Here is an 18,448-nt window from a genome sequence, read left to right as displayed (position 1 = left end):
GACCCCTCGGTTAACGGTAAGAATCCCCGGGCCTGGACCCCTCATAGTTTTAAATAGAGTTGGAATGCTTTGTTCCCAAGGAGAATAACTCCAGTTTCCCCAGTCTTACCGCATAAGTGAAGTCTCTCGTCCCTTGAATCATTTTGATAGAATTAGTGTTGATGGATACTTAAGAATCAGTATGGACTACCTGTTAAGTAATCAACAGGCCTATTTCTGTGATGTATGACCAAAGAGAAAGCTTTACTGTTTGTTTCTATACCACACGACAGTTCTCTCTCAAAATTCCTTTTCTCCCTTCCTTTGAGCTTTATATTCTTCCGCTCCTGGATTCCAATCTTACTGTGCTGACCACTTCAGAGGATCTTTACCCACATCATCTCTTATTGACCTTCCCTCTTACTTTAGACTAACCTAAAATGGTGGATAGCAGAAATTCCTAATACTGAGAGCCCAGTCCCAGTCACCTTGCAAACTCATTTCTGTATTAGCTGTCACATCACAATCATTGATATTGTCTGTGCTGTATGCTCATTTATCTTGTTTTAATACTATGTGCATTCAAAATTTCAAAAAGTATAGAGCTTTGCTTTTTTAGTTATTTACAACTCTGGATTTGCTTTGTTTTCCAAATTTTCATTTACATCTCTGCCCTGGCCTATGTAAATATCTTCCTTGCTCTCCTGTGTCACTATCTTTGCATTAAGTATTGGTTAAACATTCTGTTGTGGAACCGCCTCTCCTCCTACTTAAGTTAAGGTCCTGCCTACTGTCCTAGTTATGCAGTTCACCAGGATGCTTGTCCCAGCACAGTTCATGCGAAGTCCATCCCAATGGAAGAGGTCTCTCTCCATTTCCAGTGCCAGAATCTTTTCCTCCCACACCAAGCTTTGAGGCACGTATGTACCTGTCCATTCCTATTTATCCTTCCCCAATTTGTGCATGGCTTAAATAATAATCCAGTGATTATCATCTTTATTGTTCTGTTTTTTAAATTTTGCCCAAGTTCCTCATAAACCTTCAGCAGAACCTCCTTCCTCTCCCTCCTGGTGCTGCTGTTAATTTCTACATGGAACTTCACCATTCATCTCAATGCTGCCCTCAGAACACAACACAGGTCCTGGGTTTGAAACATTGCCTTTCCACAATGGGAAACTAATCACACAATTATGTGTCAGATATTCTCTTCTTGGTGTGAGATGTCACTATTCTGTACTTTCTACTGTGGATCACAGAAAATGTATAAATAGAATTCTTGTTAATGGGCATCTGTTTCTCTTCACATTTGTCAGTGTTGGACATAATGAGATCATTGGAGTTTGTCGTGTGGGTGTCAATGCTGAAGGCTTGGGGAGGGACCATTGGAACGAGATGCTGGCATATCCACGCAAGCCAATTGCACATTGGCACCCGTTGGTTGAGGTAAGGGAACATTGTAGTAAATGGATGATATATGCATGCCATTGATAGTTTGTGCTCCAACAGCACTGAGTCACTATTCTTTAAGTAGATTTTTAGCTGAATCCAAATTACAAATATGTTATGGTTAAGTAGACTAATGTGTCACTATTAATGAATTCTATTAAGTTCTAATGAGCATACCGTACAATGGGACTGACTGTTTGTGAGTTCCAAAGTGTTGGTGGAATGCGTTCAGTGTAAGTATGCTGCAGTCATTCTTACATACGCCATCTGGGCAAGAAGTTACCTATGCATATGCAGTTATTTTATCTCTGCCATTTGCTGAAACTGTGCTGAGAATGAAAATTATTCATCTTTGTTTCCCCTGAATCTCTATTTCTTTCAATTCTTCAAATCTATTCCCATATCCTGGGACTTAGTGAGTGACCTGCCTTCACCTCCAGATAAGGGTCAACAAATTCTTTGTCTGATTTTCCCCTCATTTGTTTATCAATTTCTCGCCATATCACAAATTTCTTTCTCTCAGTTTAACTGGATTTAGCTCTCAGGTGCGCTTTCATTATCTGAGGGACATGTATCCTATTGTACAAGGCGGCCAACTCCCTGCTGAGATTGTGACAATTGTTCACTTCTGTCTCTCTCCACTTGATCCTTGTGACCTGTAAACCATCAAGCTCATCATCACCTGATCAATTCTCTTCAGCCTTTAAAATGAAGGATAGCATCATGCACAGTATGCTTCATCCCATCTGCTTTCCTACATTTTTAAAGTTTCCTGGCATCATATTTTGGAGAACTCGGTTCTTTATCGATGTTCCTCGGTTATCATTCCTGATGTGAATTGTGAAACGTTAGTCAACTTCTTCTCCAAAGACGAACCACCTCACTTGCATGTGAAGAAGTGGCTGGATGTTATCAGATATTCCGTCTTCGGACATGATATTGGTTGGGGTGGCCATGCCACCTCTTTGTGGATCTTGGGAAATTCCATTGGATTCACTGGACTCAATTTCCATCTGGGGTAGCAATGGTAGTGTAGCGCTTAGCTAATGCTATTACAATGCCGCTGACCTGAGTTCAGTTCCTGCTGCTGCCTGTAAGGAATTTATATATTCTCCCCATGGCTGAGTGGGTCCTCTCCGAACGCTCTGGCTTTCTCCCACATTTCAAAGATGTACAGGTTAGTAGGTTAATTGGTCCCTTGGTGTAATTGAGTGGTGTGGGTTCATTGGGTCAGAAGGGCCTGTTAACGTGCTGTATTTCTAAATAAAATAAATGAGGGGACAACGTTACATATCCAGAACAGGACCAGAAGATGGTTAACCATATTTGCACTTCAAGTACCGAACGTGGTTTGGCCTTAAGTTTTTGATTTATATTTGTGTTTTTTAAAGAAAGTAATAATTTTTCAAATAATTAGGATATTAATGCTTAATCTCGGTAGCAGTGCATCAAAATATATGAAACTCCTTTTTGCTGGGCATCTCTGGAAACACAGAGGGTTAGCCCTTTCCTAACAAGCCAATGAACTCAGTGGTGAGGAAATCACCTTTCTCGAATTCCATATGTTTAGGGTCAATATGGCGAGCGTCCCACCTGACCAGGAGAGCTGGGATATTTCGACCACCCGCACCCCAATCTGAGGGAATTCTGTGTAAATGCTGTCCACTTGCAAATGCCCGTCAGCAAGAAATAACAGATCATAATTTACACATTTCAGCTTTATTAAACAGTTAGTAGGAAAAGGAAAATAATAAAACGGGCCCATTGCAGTTAACCCAGTTCAAATGTGTACATAAGTTGAAGCTCATCTTGAAGTTGCCTTTAACTCACGTGCTGGACCCACGATCTGCACGAAAACACGCACCACCTTACGGATGTTGTTTGAAATCCATCTTGAACAAACAGGCTCCCCCACAAGGTATTAGGACACAGGAGCAGAATTAGGCCATTCAGTCCATCGAGTCTGCTCTAACATTCCAGCATGGCTGATCCTGGGTCCCACTGAACGCCATACACCTGTCCTTCCTCCTTGAAGCCGTCATTTGTACAAAGCACCTCGTGCGACCGGGAGAGCATCCTCAGCCATCTTCCCTTCCATTTTCTCCTAGCTCCTGCCCACACCAGTGTCTGTCACAAGAAACCTCTCCGACCAGTATTCACTAGAACCTTCTCCCAAATCCTCCATCCTGAATAGATGACAATATGTTCCTAAGCGTGAGCATCACAGCCCCTTATCTTTAGCTCAAATCCAAACATGCTGAAAGCGGAACAGACTGCTCTCACAGACCTGCTAAAATGCAATACCTACAGCTTAGCGGTAAAAATCTCAACCAGGGCATGACATATAAATGAAATAATCCATCTTCTCTCTGTCGATATGATAATAATTAAAAATATTACAATGTTTTAGAAAAATACATTAATTCTACAACCAATTATCTTAAAGTGGAAGAAATCCTGCAAATGAACTTGAAGCACGTGTGCTAGGGTAACGGTTGTCTACAAAATTCAATGACGTTTCATCAAAACCATTCTTTCTCAGAGGAAAGTCTATGTAATGCATTGGGCAAACAGGTGTCCCAGACTAGATTTGGTCTCTATCAAGCCTTCTTTCAAGGTTTGATTTTAATATCCTATCCTACATTTGGGGTGGCAGGGTTGAGATACATTTCTACCAAATAAGGTGTAAGGCACTCCTTCCCTCTGCTAGCCTGCTGGTCATCTTCAGGAAAAGTGTAGCATCTGCTTAGCCCCTCAATTAGGATCATATGGGAACAGGTGGTGGATGGTCATATGAGCAGCTTGTCCATATCACAAGTCCTGGTTTATACAACCACTGATGCCAGGCAGACAGTCTCTGAAGAGTATTGATAATGGCTGGGGTCACCCATCTTGTAATGACGCTGCCCAGAAGAAGGCAGTGGCAAACTATATCTGTTGACAAAATCTGCCAAGAACAATCATTGTTATGGGAAGGTCATTCATACTCCACATTCTTCCATCCTGATCCAACCGCATACAAATTAATATTTCCAGTGGAGAAGTCCAGTTAGCAGTTCCTCTTTAAGTATGTGCATTGATCTCCAACTCTCTCCATTCTGCTGCTTCAGCTGCAACATCTTTTGGCATTATAATGAAACAGATGTGCAGCACCCATCACTCTGTTGCTAAGGCGCATTTTCCTCTCCCTATCTCTGTCACTGGAAGAGTTTCGCCACTACTTTTTTGTATACCTGAAACTCTAAAGTGTTGAGCTTCCTTGTTTGTGACCAGTTTCTTGTGTGCTTCCCTCAAATATCAATGATTCAAAAAATTGCAGGGTGCTTTTTTGCAACAATCCCAATACACTTCTGTACTCTGTTCTAAGTGAATGCATATGCAAAACCTGAAAAGAGAAATTAGTCATGATGCACCACACATAATGCCAACCTTTATGCAAATTAGTTTGGTTTATTGAAACCCCTCAAATGGCATAAAGCTTGTACAGTGACTTAACTTGAACATTCAACCTTGTTTCCATTGGTAAAAATCTTACCTTTTAATACCCCTCACCTGCTAATATCTACAAAGCTGCCCTAACAGCAAATCCAGGACTAACCTTGGCTTCTTTCTTCAGTCTCCAGCAGCCAATGGAGTCTGTAAAGGTGCCCAATTTCCTCAAAGCCAATGACCATTCCAAGTGACTCAGAGCTTACATTTCCCTCTTACTGACCACTCCTCCCGATCCAGATAAATCTTCACTACCCACCTTACTGATCGTCCACCACAGGGGCTTTGAACCAGAGGTGCATGGACCCTCATTTACTGGTAAGGTTCCATAGCATAAAAAAGATTGGAAACACCTGCTCGTACATATTCTTCCAATTGCTAATATCTACAAACCACCCCAGTGTAGACCAGTGGGTGTCCTCTGCGAGTTATGTGGTGGCAGAGACTTGTGGTTGGAAGTTACAACTTCAAGACATCTTGAAGTTACAAGGTCTGTTCAATCCTGGATTGTATCTGCAGTCTTGTGCATTATGACATATTGCTAGTCAGATATGTGTGTGGAACAAGGATGAGTCTTCCGATATAGCCTTGCTTTAAAAACATATATTAAAACATAGGCCCCCTAATTATGGAGCTGAGTGATTCAAGTCTCAGTTGTGTGAATGAACTCTGAAATAAATGCCATTCTACCTGGTCCTTCATCATAACCTTCTTATATATTTATTGAGAAACAACTTAGAATAGGCCCTTCTGGCCCTTTGAGTTGTACTGCCCGGCGACCCCCTATTTAACCCCAGCCTAGTTACGGAATAATTTACAATGACCAACTAGCCTACTAACCGGTGCATCTTTGGACTGTGCACCCAGAGGAAATCCCCATGGTCGAACTTCTTACAGACAGCGGCAGGGAATGAACCCAGGTCACCTGCACTATCAAGTGCCGTGCTAACCACCACACTGCTGGATATGTGTGTTTATCCAACGCACATCCAATTTGCATTCAAAAGCTGCAAATCCTCCTTCGATAAGGCCAGAAGGCAGTTCAGGGTTACTTGATGAACTGAAGGGGATATAGTTTTTTTACAGACACACATAGCGCACTGTTCTCCACTCTGGTACACAGGGTGCTCAGTGGGATAATCCAATTCTGATTCTTCAAATCTTCTTGGAATGCTTCTGTTACAATAATCACACATTTTATATTTGAGTGGACATAGTAGATCAACTACTCTTAAAAAGACATCCCATGCAAATAATCTGGGATACCAATCCCACTCTAATCTTGAATTTATTCACAAGCATTATCTACAGGAACATTACCAGGAAAATGTGGAATGCAGAGCTGTTCTACGATCGAAGATGTCTTCAGAAGCTACACATTTGACCTTCATTTCCAACTCCTTGTGCAGGTCAAATTTCAGGATTTACTCTGCCTCACCACTGGAGAGTTTCTTGAAAGGGGATGAGAACAATTGGCCATAGATTATAGGACTCAAATGCAAGACCAAGATCATCACATTCAACATTTCTGGCTTGCTGACTGCTCACATAAAGAGAGTGAAACTGCATAGGGTCTATTTAACATCCAATTCCAGGAATCTAGGTATTATTGTTCTGGAAGTTTCTTATTTCTGCCCTTTGCATAAAGTGAACCTGTATGAGAGAGAGGTCCCCCACAATCACCAAACATGGATAGTCAATTGGATACTGGCTAAATTACGAAGCCAGAACACTGCTCTCTAATGTGAATGTTGTGTGGAAAATGGTTCAATCCTGATACATTCTCACTTTGAGAAAGGAATGCCACTACACGTCAAAATACTCATTTTATAATGTTTATCAATGAAAGTTATGGCTGTCCTGCAGGGGCTGAAGAGAGTAAAATCCATGATTTGTGTGATCAACATCTATCTGTTTCCACCCCTCTTTCCTTTGTGTCTCAGATTCCTTGTCCTGTTTTCCTACCCAAGTCGTCTAATTTCCTCCTTGTGTGGAATAAAAGTTGGGGGTACATTTTTCACTGTTCTCTGACATTGTTGGACTTCATATTCTCCTTAACCAATAGAGTAAATTTTGCAGAAGGCTTTGTTGTACATAACGTTAGATAGCTGCCTTAATCATTCCTGAATGGGGCGGGGGGTGATAATGAGTGCAGGAATTCAGCAACTATATATCATGAGGCTTTTACTACTTCCCTTTGTCTTAGGCTGTGAGTGAAGGCACACTTGCAGGGGAAGGAAGCGGTTGTGAAGGGTATAGTGGTACCTCCTGTCCATTGCTGGTAAGTTGTAGGTGGTGTTCAATACTATGAAGACAAGATGGGTGGAAATAAGAAGCCTGTTCATGACAGTGTGACTGTCTTTGCATTCCTTGGTTACCCTGTAAAATCATTGAACTTTTCCCTTCACTGTGCTGTGTGGAGGTGACAGAAACTACCCAAAAACTGTCCCTTTCCACTCTACTGGAACCTTTCTTTCATTTGCCTCTTCTTGGCTCCAGAGACTTCCTGCACGCAGTGAACCTTCTTGGGAGATCACTTCCTTTGCACTTTGCTGTTTGAGTACTTACTTCCAAATTCTAAATGTTTGGTCTGCTTTTTTAAGTGGCAGCCATTTAAATGCCACAGAAGTGCTAGACTTTGATAGGTAGTGTAGATAATGCAGGGAATTATCTCTTATTACAACAAAGAGCACCTCACAAGGTGCTGCTGGGGCAGGTGTAGAACAGGCCAGTGAGTGAAAACCCCAACCCCAAATAATTCTGGGAGGACCCCTAGTGAAATGGAAACTCCAGCCTTAATTGGGCAACCATGACCTCAAGAAAGGAAGAAGAGTATTATGTCTGTAGGATAGTATCAGGTAAATTAGTAATATTTTACTTAAAACATCTGCAATTTTGGGCAAGTAAAGGAGGAGCTAGTGGGCAGAGATTGTGGGTGACAGCAGTCTATGTTCTGCATTATCTGGGGTTCGGTTACAGGAACATTGATTCCTTAGCTCATCGTCAATAGATGAAGAGGCAAACATCGTTAGTCGCTGCTTGTGAGAAATCAAAGGATGTGGGTTTTCACTGTCTCATTGATCACTGTGCCTGAACGTTGATTACAATAAAAACCTACAACAAAATAAAGACAGGAATGTTATTGATACTTTTTATTATTGTCATGAAAATGGCTTATTTTGACTAACACCATCTGTGTTTTCAATTTGATTGTTCTTCAGTGATCTATAAATTGGAGACAATATCTCAGGTTATATAAATTGTCACCATTAACTCCATTTTCATACCTTGTGAGGTTCAGCAAGGTAGCTTGTATCCTCAATCCTTGAGCCGTGTTTCTGATTCCATACATACTTCCTCAAAAAAAAACTAATTCTCCTTCCATCCCAGTCTCCCCCAGCCCCCTTCACTGCTGAAGCCTCAGACATATCATCAGCTACCCCACATTATGCCATAGCATCAACTCCTCTTGGCAGATCCCATCATCTGCAGAATCATCTTTGACCTGGATACTCCTAGCCCATCACATCTTTAGTAATCTATTGGGCTCTCAACCCTCTGTCGGTGTCAGTGACTAAAGTCTCCATTAGCCATATGTCTCTAATTTATGACCTGCTTTCAGTCCTACCTTCCGCTTTCTCTTAACCATATTTCATCCCATTTTTTTTCACTGTCATCTAAACAAGGGCCCACATTCTCTTGATGGTTGCTTTAAAGTATCTTCTTCCTCCTCTCCACTGAAAATTTCAAGAAACCTTTAATTAATCTTTCCCCTGCTCCAGTGTCCATTTTCCATACATCTTTCATGGGCAGTCTTGGGATGTTTTTATTTGTTAAATTAATTATATAAATACATCTTGTTCTAAAAGAGTGTAACACAAGGATCTTCTATCTTTTCTTTTCAGTGGCAAGGCCGCACTGCCAGCTTTGACAGCCAAGGGTCTTGTCCATCTCCTAAACCTCCATCAACACCATGAATTCCAGTGCAGAGAGTTCTGTGGATCGTTTGGTGTTCTGAACATAATGTAATGTTAGTAGTTCAGTCTCTTTCCTCACAGGAAAATTGCATTATACTCAGCAAAATGACACAAGTATCACGGAGATAGATTGTCCCTACTTGGATAGAAGGCAAATCCAAAATTTGGGGGACTTTCATAAGTTGTGTATGAAGGAGACAGGATTATGATAGTGGTGGTGTAAATAAGAGAAAGGCTCAAGGGACACTGTGTTTGCAGCAAGGAAGATAAATTTGAACCAAATGTTTGCCAGTTTACGAGTGAAAATTTAACTCATCTGTGTATCAGCAGCTTAAACCAATTCACAATTAAGAAAAAGCTGCCTGAAGCCGGCCTGTGTTAAAACGTGCATTCATATTTTTCTTGTTCTGCATTCATTACAGTTTCTCAGTTCTAAAAGAGACCAAGCTGAAGACTTATGATATCAAAACTTGTAATAGTTCACCAACTTCAGGCTATGAAAATATTTGTCAGGCAACTAAATTTTCAATGCCTTTATTGTCTAGATAAACACCTGATTTAAAAAAATAACTATCACAATTTTCATTTGGCAAAATCATACCTAAAAGATGACACTTTCCAAGTACAACATCAAAGAAAGCAAAGAGACGCACTTTAATGAAATACTGGTATTCTGGAAGAATTGTGCACCTTTGATGAAACAAACCTGGATAAGGACCTGATATAATTAGCAAATTAAGAAATTAAAGGAATATTTCTTCAGGGGTAGTATGGTCCTTATCTCCTTAGCCTTTGCCCATCTCCAAGTAAGGTGGAACAGGCTGCTGTGTGTCAATCAATGTCATGAGTTTGTTCAATGAAGAGGGGTTGCTCGTTACCATTGATTTGAGTCCACAGGCTGGGATCCTGCCATGTGAAAACTGGTGTGATGTCCTAAAGCAGAGGTTAGAGCCAAAGAGTCATAGAGTCAAAGAAAAATACAGCACAGAAGCAAGCCTTTCAACCCATCTAGTCCATGCTGAACCATTTAAGCTGACTACTCCCATCAACCTGCACCCAGAACACAGCCCTCCATACTTCAACCATCCATGGACTTATCCAAACTTCTCATAAACTTTGAAATCGAGCTTGCATGCAGCACTTGCGCTGGCAGCTCATTCCACAGGCTCACAACCCTCCAAGTGAAGAAGTTTCCCTTAGTGTTCCCCTTAAAATTCTCACCTTTCACCCTTAACTCATGACCTCTAGTTGTAATCCTACCTAACCTCCTAACCATTTTTATGCCATGAAGCCCTACCATAAAGCGAGGGTCCATGGACCCCAGTTTGGGAACCCCTGCCCTAAAGTTTAAGTTCAGGGAAGGTAGCGGGAACGGTGCAACATTCTTTATCTGAGTCTTCATACCTATAATTTGAATCAATCTAATTAGATCGGATGTATTTGCCTTGCACCGAGCAAGAGCTCTTTCTAAAACAGCTTAATTATGACAAAACTTCTTAGATTTGTCTTAGTCTTCATTGGTGCAAATTATATTTATCATATTTTCTTCTTCAGTGTTCTGCAAAACGTGAATGAGGTTTATAACTCCTGAAAGATGCAGATTCCTTGCATTTTGCCAAAAAAATGTTTTCAGCAGGTGTAAACGATCTTGTCCCATAGCCTCAGTAAAACATTCTCCCATATATACAACTGCAAATTCACAATGTAATCTCAGCTCTGTCACTATCTCATAAAGACTTTTTTTCCTAAAGTGCTCCATCAAGTTCCTGTGATTGATGTCTCCAATTAATGCAAGACAGTAATTTTGTAATTTGCATCAGAATTGGACAGGGTTTTCTTCCCTAACTTAGATATATTTACTGTGAATTGAATACCGGCAATGTGTTCCATTTACATCATTAATATGTTCTGCAGTCAGTTCTGTTTTCTAGCTTGTACCAGACCTGATAATTCCAGGTAGACTGCAGGACTATCACATAGTTGCAGGTATGGATCCTATTATAAATAGCGAAATGTCATAAATTGGAGTGGAAAACTGTTCCAACGTGGGCAGTTTGTAAACAATACTTGCAACCATGAGTAATGCAGGTTTTGATCTATAGTAGGGATTTAAGTTTTTGATCTTTGGTCTTGCTTCTCTTGCATTAGTTGGGTGAGCCTTTAGTGATCTACGCATTATCACTGAAAGAACACCTATTACAAGCATACTGGTTCTCACTCTATACAAAATACAAAGTATATTTATTATCAAATATGTATACTTTATACAACCTTGGGATTCATCTCCTTACAGGCAGCCAAAAAACAAAGAACCCATTGAAACAAAAAGAAGACTGTCGAACAGCTGATGTGCAAGAAAACAAATTGTGCAATCAATAAAAGTAAGCAAATAACATTCAAAACTGAAGTTCACGTAGCCCATCAGTTGCAGGCCACAGCCTCATTTCAGTACAGAGACAAGTATTCTTCACAGAAATGCCAGCTGAACCAGTCGGGCCCTCACCTCCAGCCCTGACACCCAATTTCCAATTTGGCCTGATGTTAAAATCAATCAAGCCTCGAGTCCTTCCTTGTTCTCGGACCGAGGCGCCACTTTGAGTCAGTCTCACCTCTGCTGGAGGCAGGCTGCTGTACCCAGGATTCTGAAAGTGGCAAAAACTTAAATCTTATTACACAGAGGTAGTCGGATGTGTCAAACAAAAAAGACCTTGTTTCACTGTCAAGTAACAGATTTTTCCTGCATTATGCACTTAGTGTAAAGCATTTATTGGTGATATAAAGTGCTAGAACCATAAGGGCTAGATATTCTTTCAAATGGCCCAGAGCTTTTACGTACTACATGAAGGAATTTAGTCTCAAAGACAGTTCATGGGATTTTGAGAGCAGGCCTTGCAGTTTTATGGATGTGTGCATGATAAGGCCCCAGTGTACACACAGTGACAGCTAAACATCCACCTGTGAATCTCAGTTCCCTGAGAGGGCCAGGTCACTGAACTGAAGAGATCAGACTTGCCTCTAAAAGTGACAAGCTTTGGCTAATCTGTGGCTGGTGAATCTGAACTATCAAGCTTCCTTTAGCTAAGTTCTCTCAAAGAATTTTGTTTGGTGATTAGACTGATATCCTTTCTGCCTTCACTTCCTTGTCCACATTGTTCCTGATCACACCTGTTGGCTTCCTTTGGCCTTTGATAATTTTGACAAATGCAAGATCAAATCTGTCACCCACAATATTCCAGTCCTTGTACACAACTTTGCTGCTGTGGGGCATCACAAAATTATGGTGCTGCTTCCTTTCTCGAGGCGCTTTTATGGGCTTTTGCAACCATTGAAGAGCGTGTAGGTCAGTTGGTTTTATTCTGTGACTTTGATGAGTAGTATTCACACTCTGAAAATGTTTAAAATAAATAATCAAATAGATGTCGTTAGCTTTCAAAGCCAAAGCAGGTAGACAGCTAATCCATCTGAAACAAATAGGTCATAAATATTGCCCACAGTTTTCCACATATAATCTGTTTGCTAAATGTACATAGGAACAAGAACTTTGTACAAGCTGAGCAGTTTGTTTATGCCTTCCATTACTTAATTCTCATTCCCAAAGTGCACAAAATCACAATTTTAGGGCTTAGGACAACTCAATAATGTAAAAACGAAATTGATACACTGTAAGCTTTTAATTATACCACCAAATACTGATCTTTTATTCCCCTGAAGGACTCATGCTTATCATATCCAGAAGATATTCTTGAAGTTGACCAAACAGCTTCAAGAAGGAGTAATATGCTGATAGATGAGTTAATTCTTATAGGATTCTTTTGTTAAACTTATCAGATGTGGAAATTCTGGATTTACTCTTTATCAATTGTGCATAAAAGTTGCCTTGTCTATTGTGTTCTTTGACACTGAGCTATCTTAAGATCTGCATGTGATGCCAATTCAATATTGCTGTGGTAAAGATTGCTGAATAATCTCTTAAAGTTGTCCATGTCACTGGGAGGCTGTAAAAGGAGCTGGTTAAATCTTAAGCTCAAAGTTCGGGATAATGAGAGCAATGGGAAACAAAGATTTAATAATTTGCAAGTATATGTTTCCTTTCTCAACCAAGACCTTCCTTTCAGAATATATCATTAAAGTAAGTTTGAATAAATTACTTTTCAAACAACCAAAAGCTGAGAGGTAAAATGGACTCTGAAGAAATTTGAGCATTTGGGATTTTACAAAATCTCCATTTTACAAGATGTTCAGTATTCATCCAAATTTCAATGAGTTTTCCAGGCGAATTCGAATTTCCAGACCAAAGAGTGATCGTTGACACACTTCATTGAAAATCATCCAAAGAAAACCTTCAAGGCCTAAGGATTTGTATCTTCTGGCTAAACTTTCGTCAGTATGAGTTCATATCTTTAATGGTCGAATGTAGCAAACACTAGGAGGGTAACAATACAATATAGTTGATAACTATATCATTCTGATACATTGCAATGACTTGTGCTCTGTAGAGTAATTCACAGATTCAGCTGGGTATCTAACCTCAACAGTTATAAAGTACACACACTCCACTGTTCTAATCACTTACCCCAATTGATGTTGCAAGAAATATCATTATGAAATTCACTTCAAATACTGGCTTAAATGGTTAAATTTACAGTATAACCATTAAGCTTTTGGTTTCTCATTGGCATTGCCCAATTTCTTTCTTAATGAGATGGTTCCATTTGGATAATTGACAGTGATTCTGCCAACAGACAGAACTTAATGATGTTTCAGACAATCCTTACATTGTAATAATACATAAAGTTTTATCTGCATTTGGTTATAAACGTATGCCTAAGAGGAAAGGGTTTTAACAAAATTCAAGCACAACAACTGGGATGGTCTTTAAGTACTCTGAGCATTTTTCAGTGTTTATCCTAACTTGAATGTTATGCTTTGGTGGCTGCAGTACTTGGTCACACCATACAGGTAATCTCTTTGTACTAGTTAGGTACAAAGTTAGAGTTAAACGTGCACAGGAAGCAACCCTCAGGTATTGGTACTAAGAACCACAAACTACAAACTACAGCCATCTTGGCAGTAATCCAGCACTGTTACCGTATGTTACAACCAGCCACTCTTCCTGCAAGCACTAAACGCATGGAGGGAACCAATCAACCAGATATATGAAATGCATTGCTACATGATTCATACTGCACAGTTAGCCTTGTTTTCCCACCTATGGTTATTTGGGTAATTAGACTGCTGAAGAACATGTCAACTCCTTCATATTCAAACAGTATTTTTCATTAAGAAGCTGCGGCAAGCTGTAATTAAAAGTGTTTTCCATTGCACTCCTGAACCCAAATAACATACACTTAATGATTCTTGAATGTACAGAGTACCAATAAACAAATTGGCAATAATGTATCTTTCTTCCTGGCCTTTCACCACAATTGTAAATAGGCTTTATTGAATCAAATAATCTGGCTGCGAAGTACAGTAACTCCAAAGTCAATTATTTAAATAAATCATTAATGCGCCTTTAGATTTCCTGTATTTCGTTAAATTATTTATTTTCCCATTTCACTTTACACCTTTAACCTCACTGGCCATAAGTGAAAGAGCATTGAGACAAGGAGACGGATCTCTAGTGCATTTAATATGAAAATGACTGCAAACAAGCATAACTACGCCTGTTTTCGCTAGTGTTTATTAAAAAAATAGAGGAAATCCTACTGAGACATACAGGTGCTTCCCCAGTCTGGGGAAACTAAAATGTAAGGTCATAAACTCAGCATATGGAGTCACATGTTCAGGGCTGAGAAGAGAAGAAATGTTTTCGCTCACTGAGTGTGAACTTGTGGGATTTCGCGTTGCAGGGGAGCGTGAATACCAAATCACTATAAGAAAGAAATAGATTTCTAATCACAAAAGGTTTCCAATGATTTGCAGAGAGGGTGAAAATCTGGTATTGAGGTAATGAATCAGCCCTGATTGTATTGACTGGCAGATCAGGCTGAGAAGGATAAATCCATTACTCCTGCTCCTATTTTTGTGTTTTGTACCTCTATCACGCTCAACTCCCAACCATCTTTTTTCATTTTTAGATTTAGATTTATTAGAAGGTTTGTGCTGTTATTCAGCCTAAAATTATGTTGATGCTCTGATGGTTTAAATTGCAGTTTTAATTGAATTGGGAGGTAACTTCACCAGTACCACCTTTGACTTATATCATGTGGGAGAATCGTTCAAACGTAGCACAGGAGGAAGTCCTTTGCTCCGTCATGTCTGTGTTTTCTCAGTGAAAGTGACACCCACTCCCTGGTCTTTCCTTCTCAAATATCGCCTATTGAAAACTGAAATTAAATCATATTTCACCATCAATTCAACTAGTGGATTCCAAATTATAGAAACTCGCTAGAGGAAAAATATTACAGCCAGTCCTGCTTTTTAGATCATTCCCTTATAAACCCTGCTTACCTTCTTGCCTCTAGAAACACTAAATGAATTAAATGTGTCATAACCTGAACACCTATATTGAATCTCCCAAAATTTAATGGGAAATAATCCTTTCTCTACTAATCTATCCACCAACAGGAATTCCTTATCTCCAGTAGCATTCTATTAACAGATTAATTCTCATTATTAAAATTAACAGAAATGGAATTTCAGATTCCATCCACCTTTTTCAAATAATTTAACTTTATAAAGCCAAAGAGAGACACGGTGCAGAGAGAGACACGGTGCAGAAAGAGACCCCCAAGTTGATGCTTTCAACCTCCCACTTATAGGAACCGTACACTAATTCCATTTTACTTTCTACATTCCCATTCACCTACCCTAAACTCTATCCCTGATCCACAGAATAGGAACAATTTAAACTGCCCAATTCACCAACTAAATCATCTGTCATTGGGAAGTGAGAGGGAAAAAATTCCTTGAGGGAACTACTTGTTTTAACAGACAGAGTGTGCAGACTCCACACAGACAGCATCCGAGGTCAGTTCAGGGCCCAAGTCTCAGCTGCTATGAGGCAGTGGCTTCATGATCTCCACCACTGCGATCCCCTACATCCTTATTAACGTATTTGTCCCTTTTTGGTAAACAACCTCCACTTGAGCAATGCCTGAGCTATGTTAAGCTAAGCCTCTGCACAGTCTTCAAAGTTTATCCTAATGACTTTACGCTCAATGTGACACTTTAATTTCCAACAGTTTTTATGCTATGGACCTCTGGACCTCAGGTTGGGACCCCTTGCTTTAAAAGGATGTTACCATAAGGATTATGGATATTGATGGGTTAAAATGCTGGGTTCAAAACTGGAAAAAAGGGAATGAGGAACAATACGACCAGCATGATTGAATAATTGTGATTCGGCTGAGAGAAGACAAGATCAAGATCATTAGTATTGTGGAGCTTGCTGAAAGAGAGGAAGAATGTAAGGAATGTTCTCAATGCACCCTGAGCGCCCACTCCAGAACTAACTCATACTCAAACAAGTGTCATTGAGAGGGCCAATGCTGCACAGAAGAACCCACCATTTAATTAGTATCTTACCATAGAAATATCTCTGATGATGGTTCATGCAATTAATTTGTCACTGGTACCCATTGTCCTCACAGACTTGATATTATAGGCCGGCTGTTAATTCATTAAGATGGCTTCACTAATCTGCATATTTTCCCTGTTAACTCCAACACTGAAAATTTAACACAATCAAGCTGACTATCCGGTTTTAGGATAAGGTAATTTACAGCTGAGTAGATTCATTAAATGCACTAGATTGATTAACTACTCATTTTTAAGTGAGGTTCAGACTAAAGAACATTTTTAATAAAGTCAATTTAATACATTCAAACTTCCTGCCATGAAATGTGTACTTTGATATTTTATTATTGATTTTAAATTCCTCATATGGACCATAGAAATTTCAAATTCAAAGAGGAAAGAAATAATGAGAGAGAAAAAAAATACGAAACTTGTTTTGTATGATTTATGTGCACTTGTGGCCAAAGTGTTAAATTGTAGTTTGATGTTCTGTCACCAAACAACTGCAGCTTACCTGGAGTTGTTTTTAGCTAGGACAAATTTTGAATGGACAAGGAGGAAGTACGAGATACAAAATGCAAAAAGTGCAAGGGGCAAGGCCTGGGCTACTATTACTCTGGCTTTAAATAAATGCTATTGATATAATTCTCACTCGGGGAAATTCTCTACGTGGGGAAATGAGGAGCGAAGAACGTTGTGCTGAAGGAAAAGTTCCCATATTTTTGTTCCTGCTATTTCCAGGTGTTCATCGAGGGAAGGGTTCAAGTTCCAGGCAGGGAAGGCCTCAACTTTCTTTTTGGTGCCTGTAAAAGTGCTCTTGGAAAAAAAAAGAAGCATGTCTTAGACCTGCCAGAGGTCCTGGTTAATACTTAGTCAGAGTTCAATGATTGCATTCCAGTTTGCATTATTCTGAGGCTCCATCCTCCTTTAATAGGTACTCCATCAACCTCCAAAGCCTGTTAGTTAACATCACCAGGAGTAAATCAGGATGGAGCATTTCAACATTATATAGACCAAATTCAACATAAACACACACGTGGTAGGAAGCTAAAATTAATTTTTCTTACTAATGTTAATGCAATAAACAAAATTAGATAAAATTTCTTGTGAAACTGGTGCAAGAAAAGTGATCATTACATCTTTGTTTCTGCATTAGTTAGTATTACAGGTTTTGGCTCTTTGACTATACATAGCACTCTAATCACATAATCACTATTTCCAATGTTTAAAGTCAGGTTGGATAAATTAGTTAAAATAGTCAACATTTCATATCCTCACTCATGCAGTAACCTTCTTTGTCTTTCTCCGGATTCCAGTTAGACTGTATACTTGGTTGAAAGCTATAGTGTACTGTGTGATTCTGCTTCCAATAATATTCCAGACATTGCCCTTTGGAATGTCGACATCCATACATTGCTTTAACTGAGTATTTTCCTGTCAAGTAACAAAGGTTGTTCTATTGGTATCTGGTCCACAGAAATGTCTCTCTGATGTAAATGAAGAATGAATCTTACTCTTTCCCAATATGGATATCTGGGAGATTATGTAGATGAATGAGATGTTTTTTTCCAAACTGTAAAATGTGCACTGTTTTTACTCCCATTTTGATCTGCCATTTTAACTAGGATTTCCCTCGTTGTTGATTTTGTTCTTGGATAGTGTAACCTTATTGGCCTTTTCATCTAAGAATTACTTGGCTTGTGTGAACCTTGTGTGTTGACTCTTTTAGAAGCAAATCCATTTATGGCCATTTATGAAAGAAATTGAGAATTTTGTACTAAAGCAATGATTGTATTTGTAATATGAATGTTTTGGTCTGTATTTTAAATAAAATGAATACAAGTGTTAGTTCTTCAATTACATCTTCCTGAACTGAGTCAGCTGTTTTATTCAAAGCTTTCAAAAGGCATTTGTATAAACACCAGAAATAAAATTATTGCAATGACACTGGGAATAAGAGGAAACCGGAGAAAGAAATAAAGCAGTTGATGTGGGTTCAAAGGACTAAATGATTCCTACTCTCCATGATTCTTTAA

The 18,448-nt window shown here is 39.4% G+C and overlaps 1 protein-coding gene across 2 annotated transcripts in view; it reads left to right on the top strand.

Annotated features, from left to right (window-relative positions):
* Positions 1-18,249, top strand: part of LOC140732005 (synaptotagmin-6-like) — a 476,663-nt gene extending 458,414 nt beyond the window's left edge. Inside the window, exons 6-8 of one of the 2 annotated variants that reach the window (XM_073054069.1) lie at positions 1,293-1,422; positions 7,121-7,195; positions 8,820-18,249. In XM_073054069.1, coding sequence (XP_072910170.1) covers positions 1,293-1,422; positions 7,121-7,195; positions 8,820-8,891 — 277 coding nt within the window. In that variant the 3' untranslated portion in view covers positions 8,892-18,249. The remainder of the gene's footprint in view (positions 1-1,292; positions 1,423-7,120; positions 7,196-8,819) is intronic. The other variant, XM_073054070.1, reaches the window with a different exon arrangement.
* The last annotated feature ends 199 nt before the right edge of the window (positions 18,250-18,448 follow it).

Source organism: Hemitrygon akajei, chromosome 8 (assembly GCF_048418815.1).
Source record: "Hemitrygon akajei chromosome 8, sHemAka1.3, whole genome shotgun sequence".
NCBI lineage: Eukaryota > Metazoa > Chordata > Chondrichthyes > Myliobatiformes > Dasyatidae > Hemitrygon > Hemitrygon akajei.
Note: the sequence above shows the minus strand (reverse complement) of the source record. Positions and strands in the feature narration are given on the sequence as shown.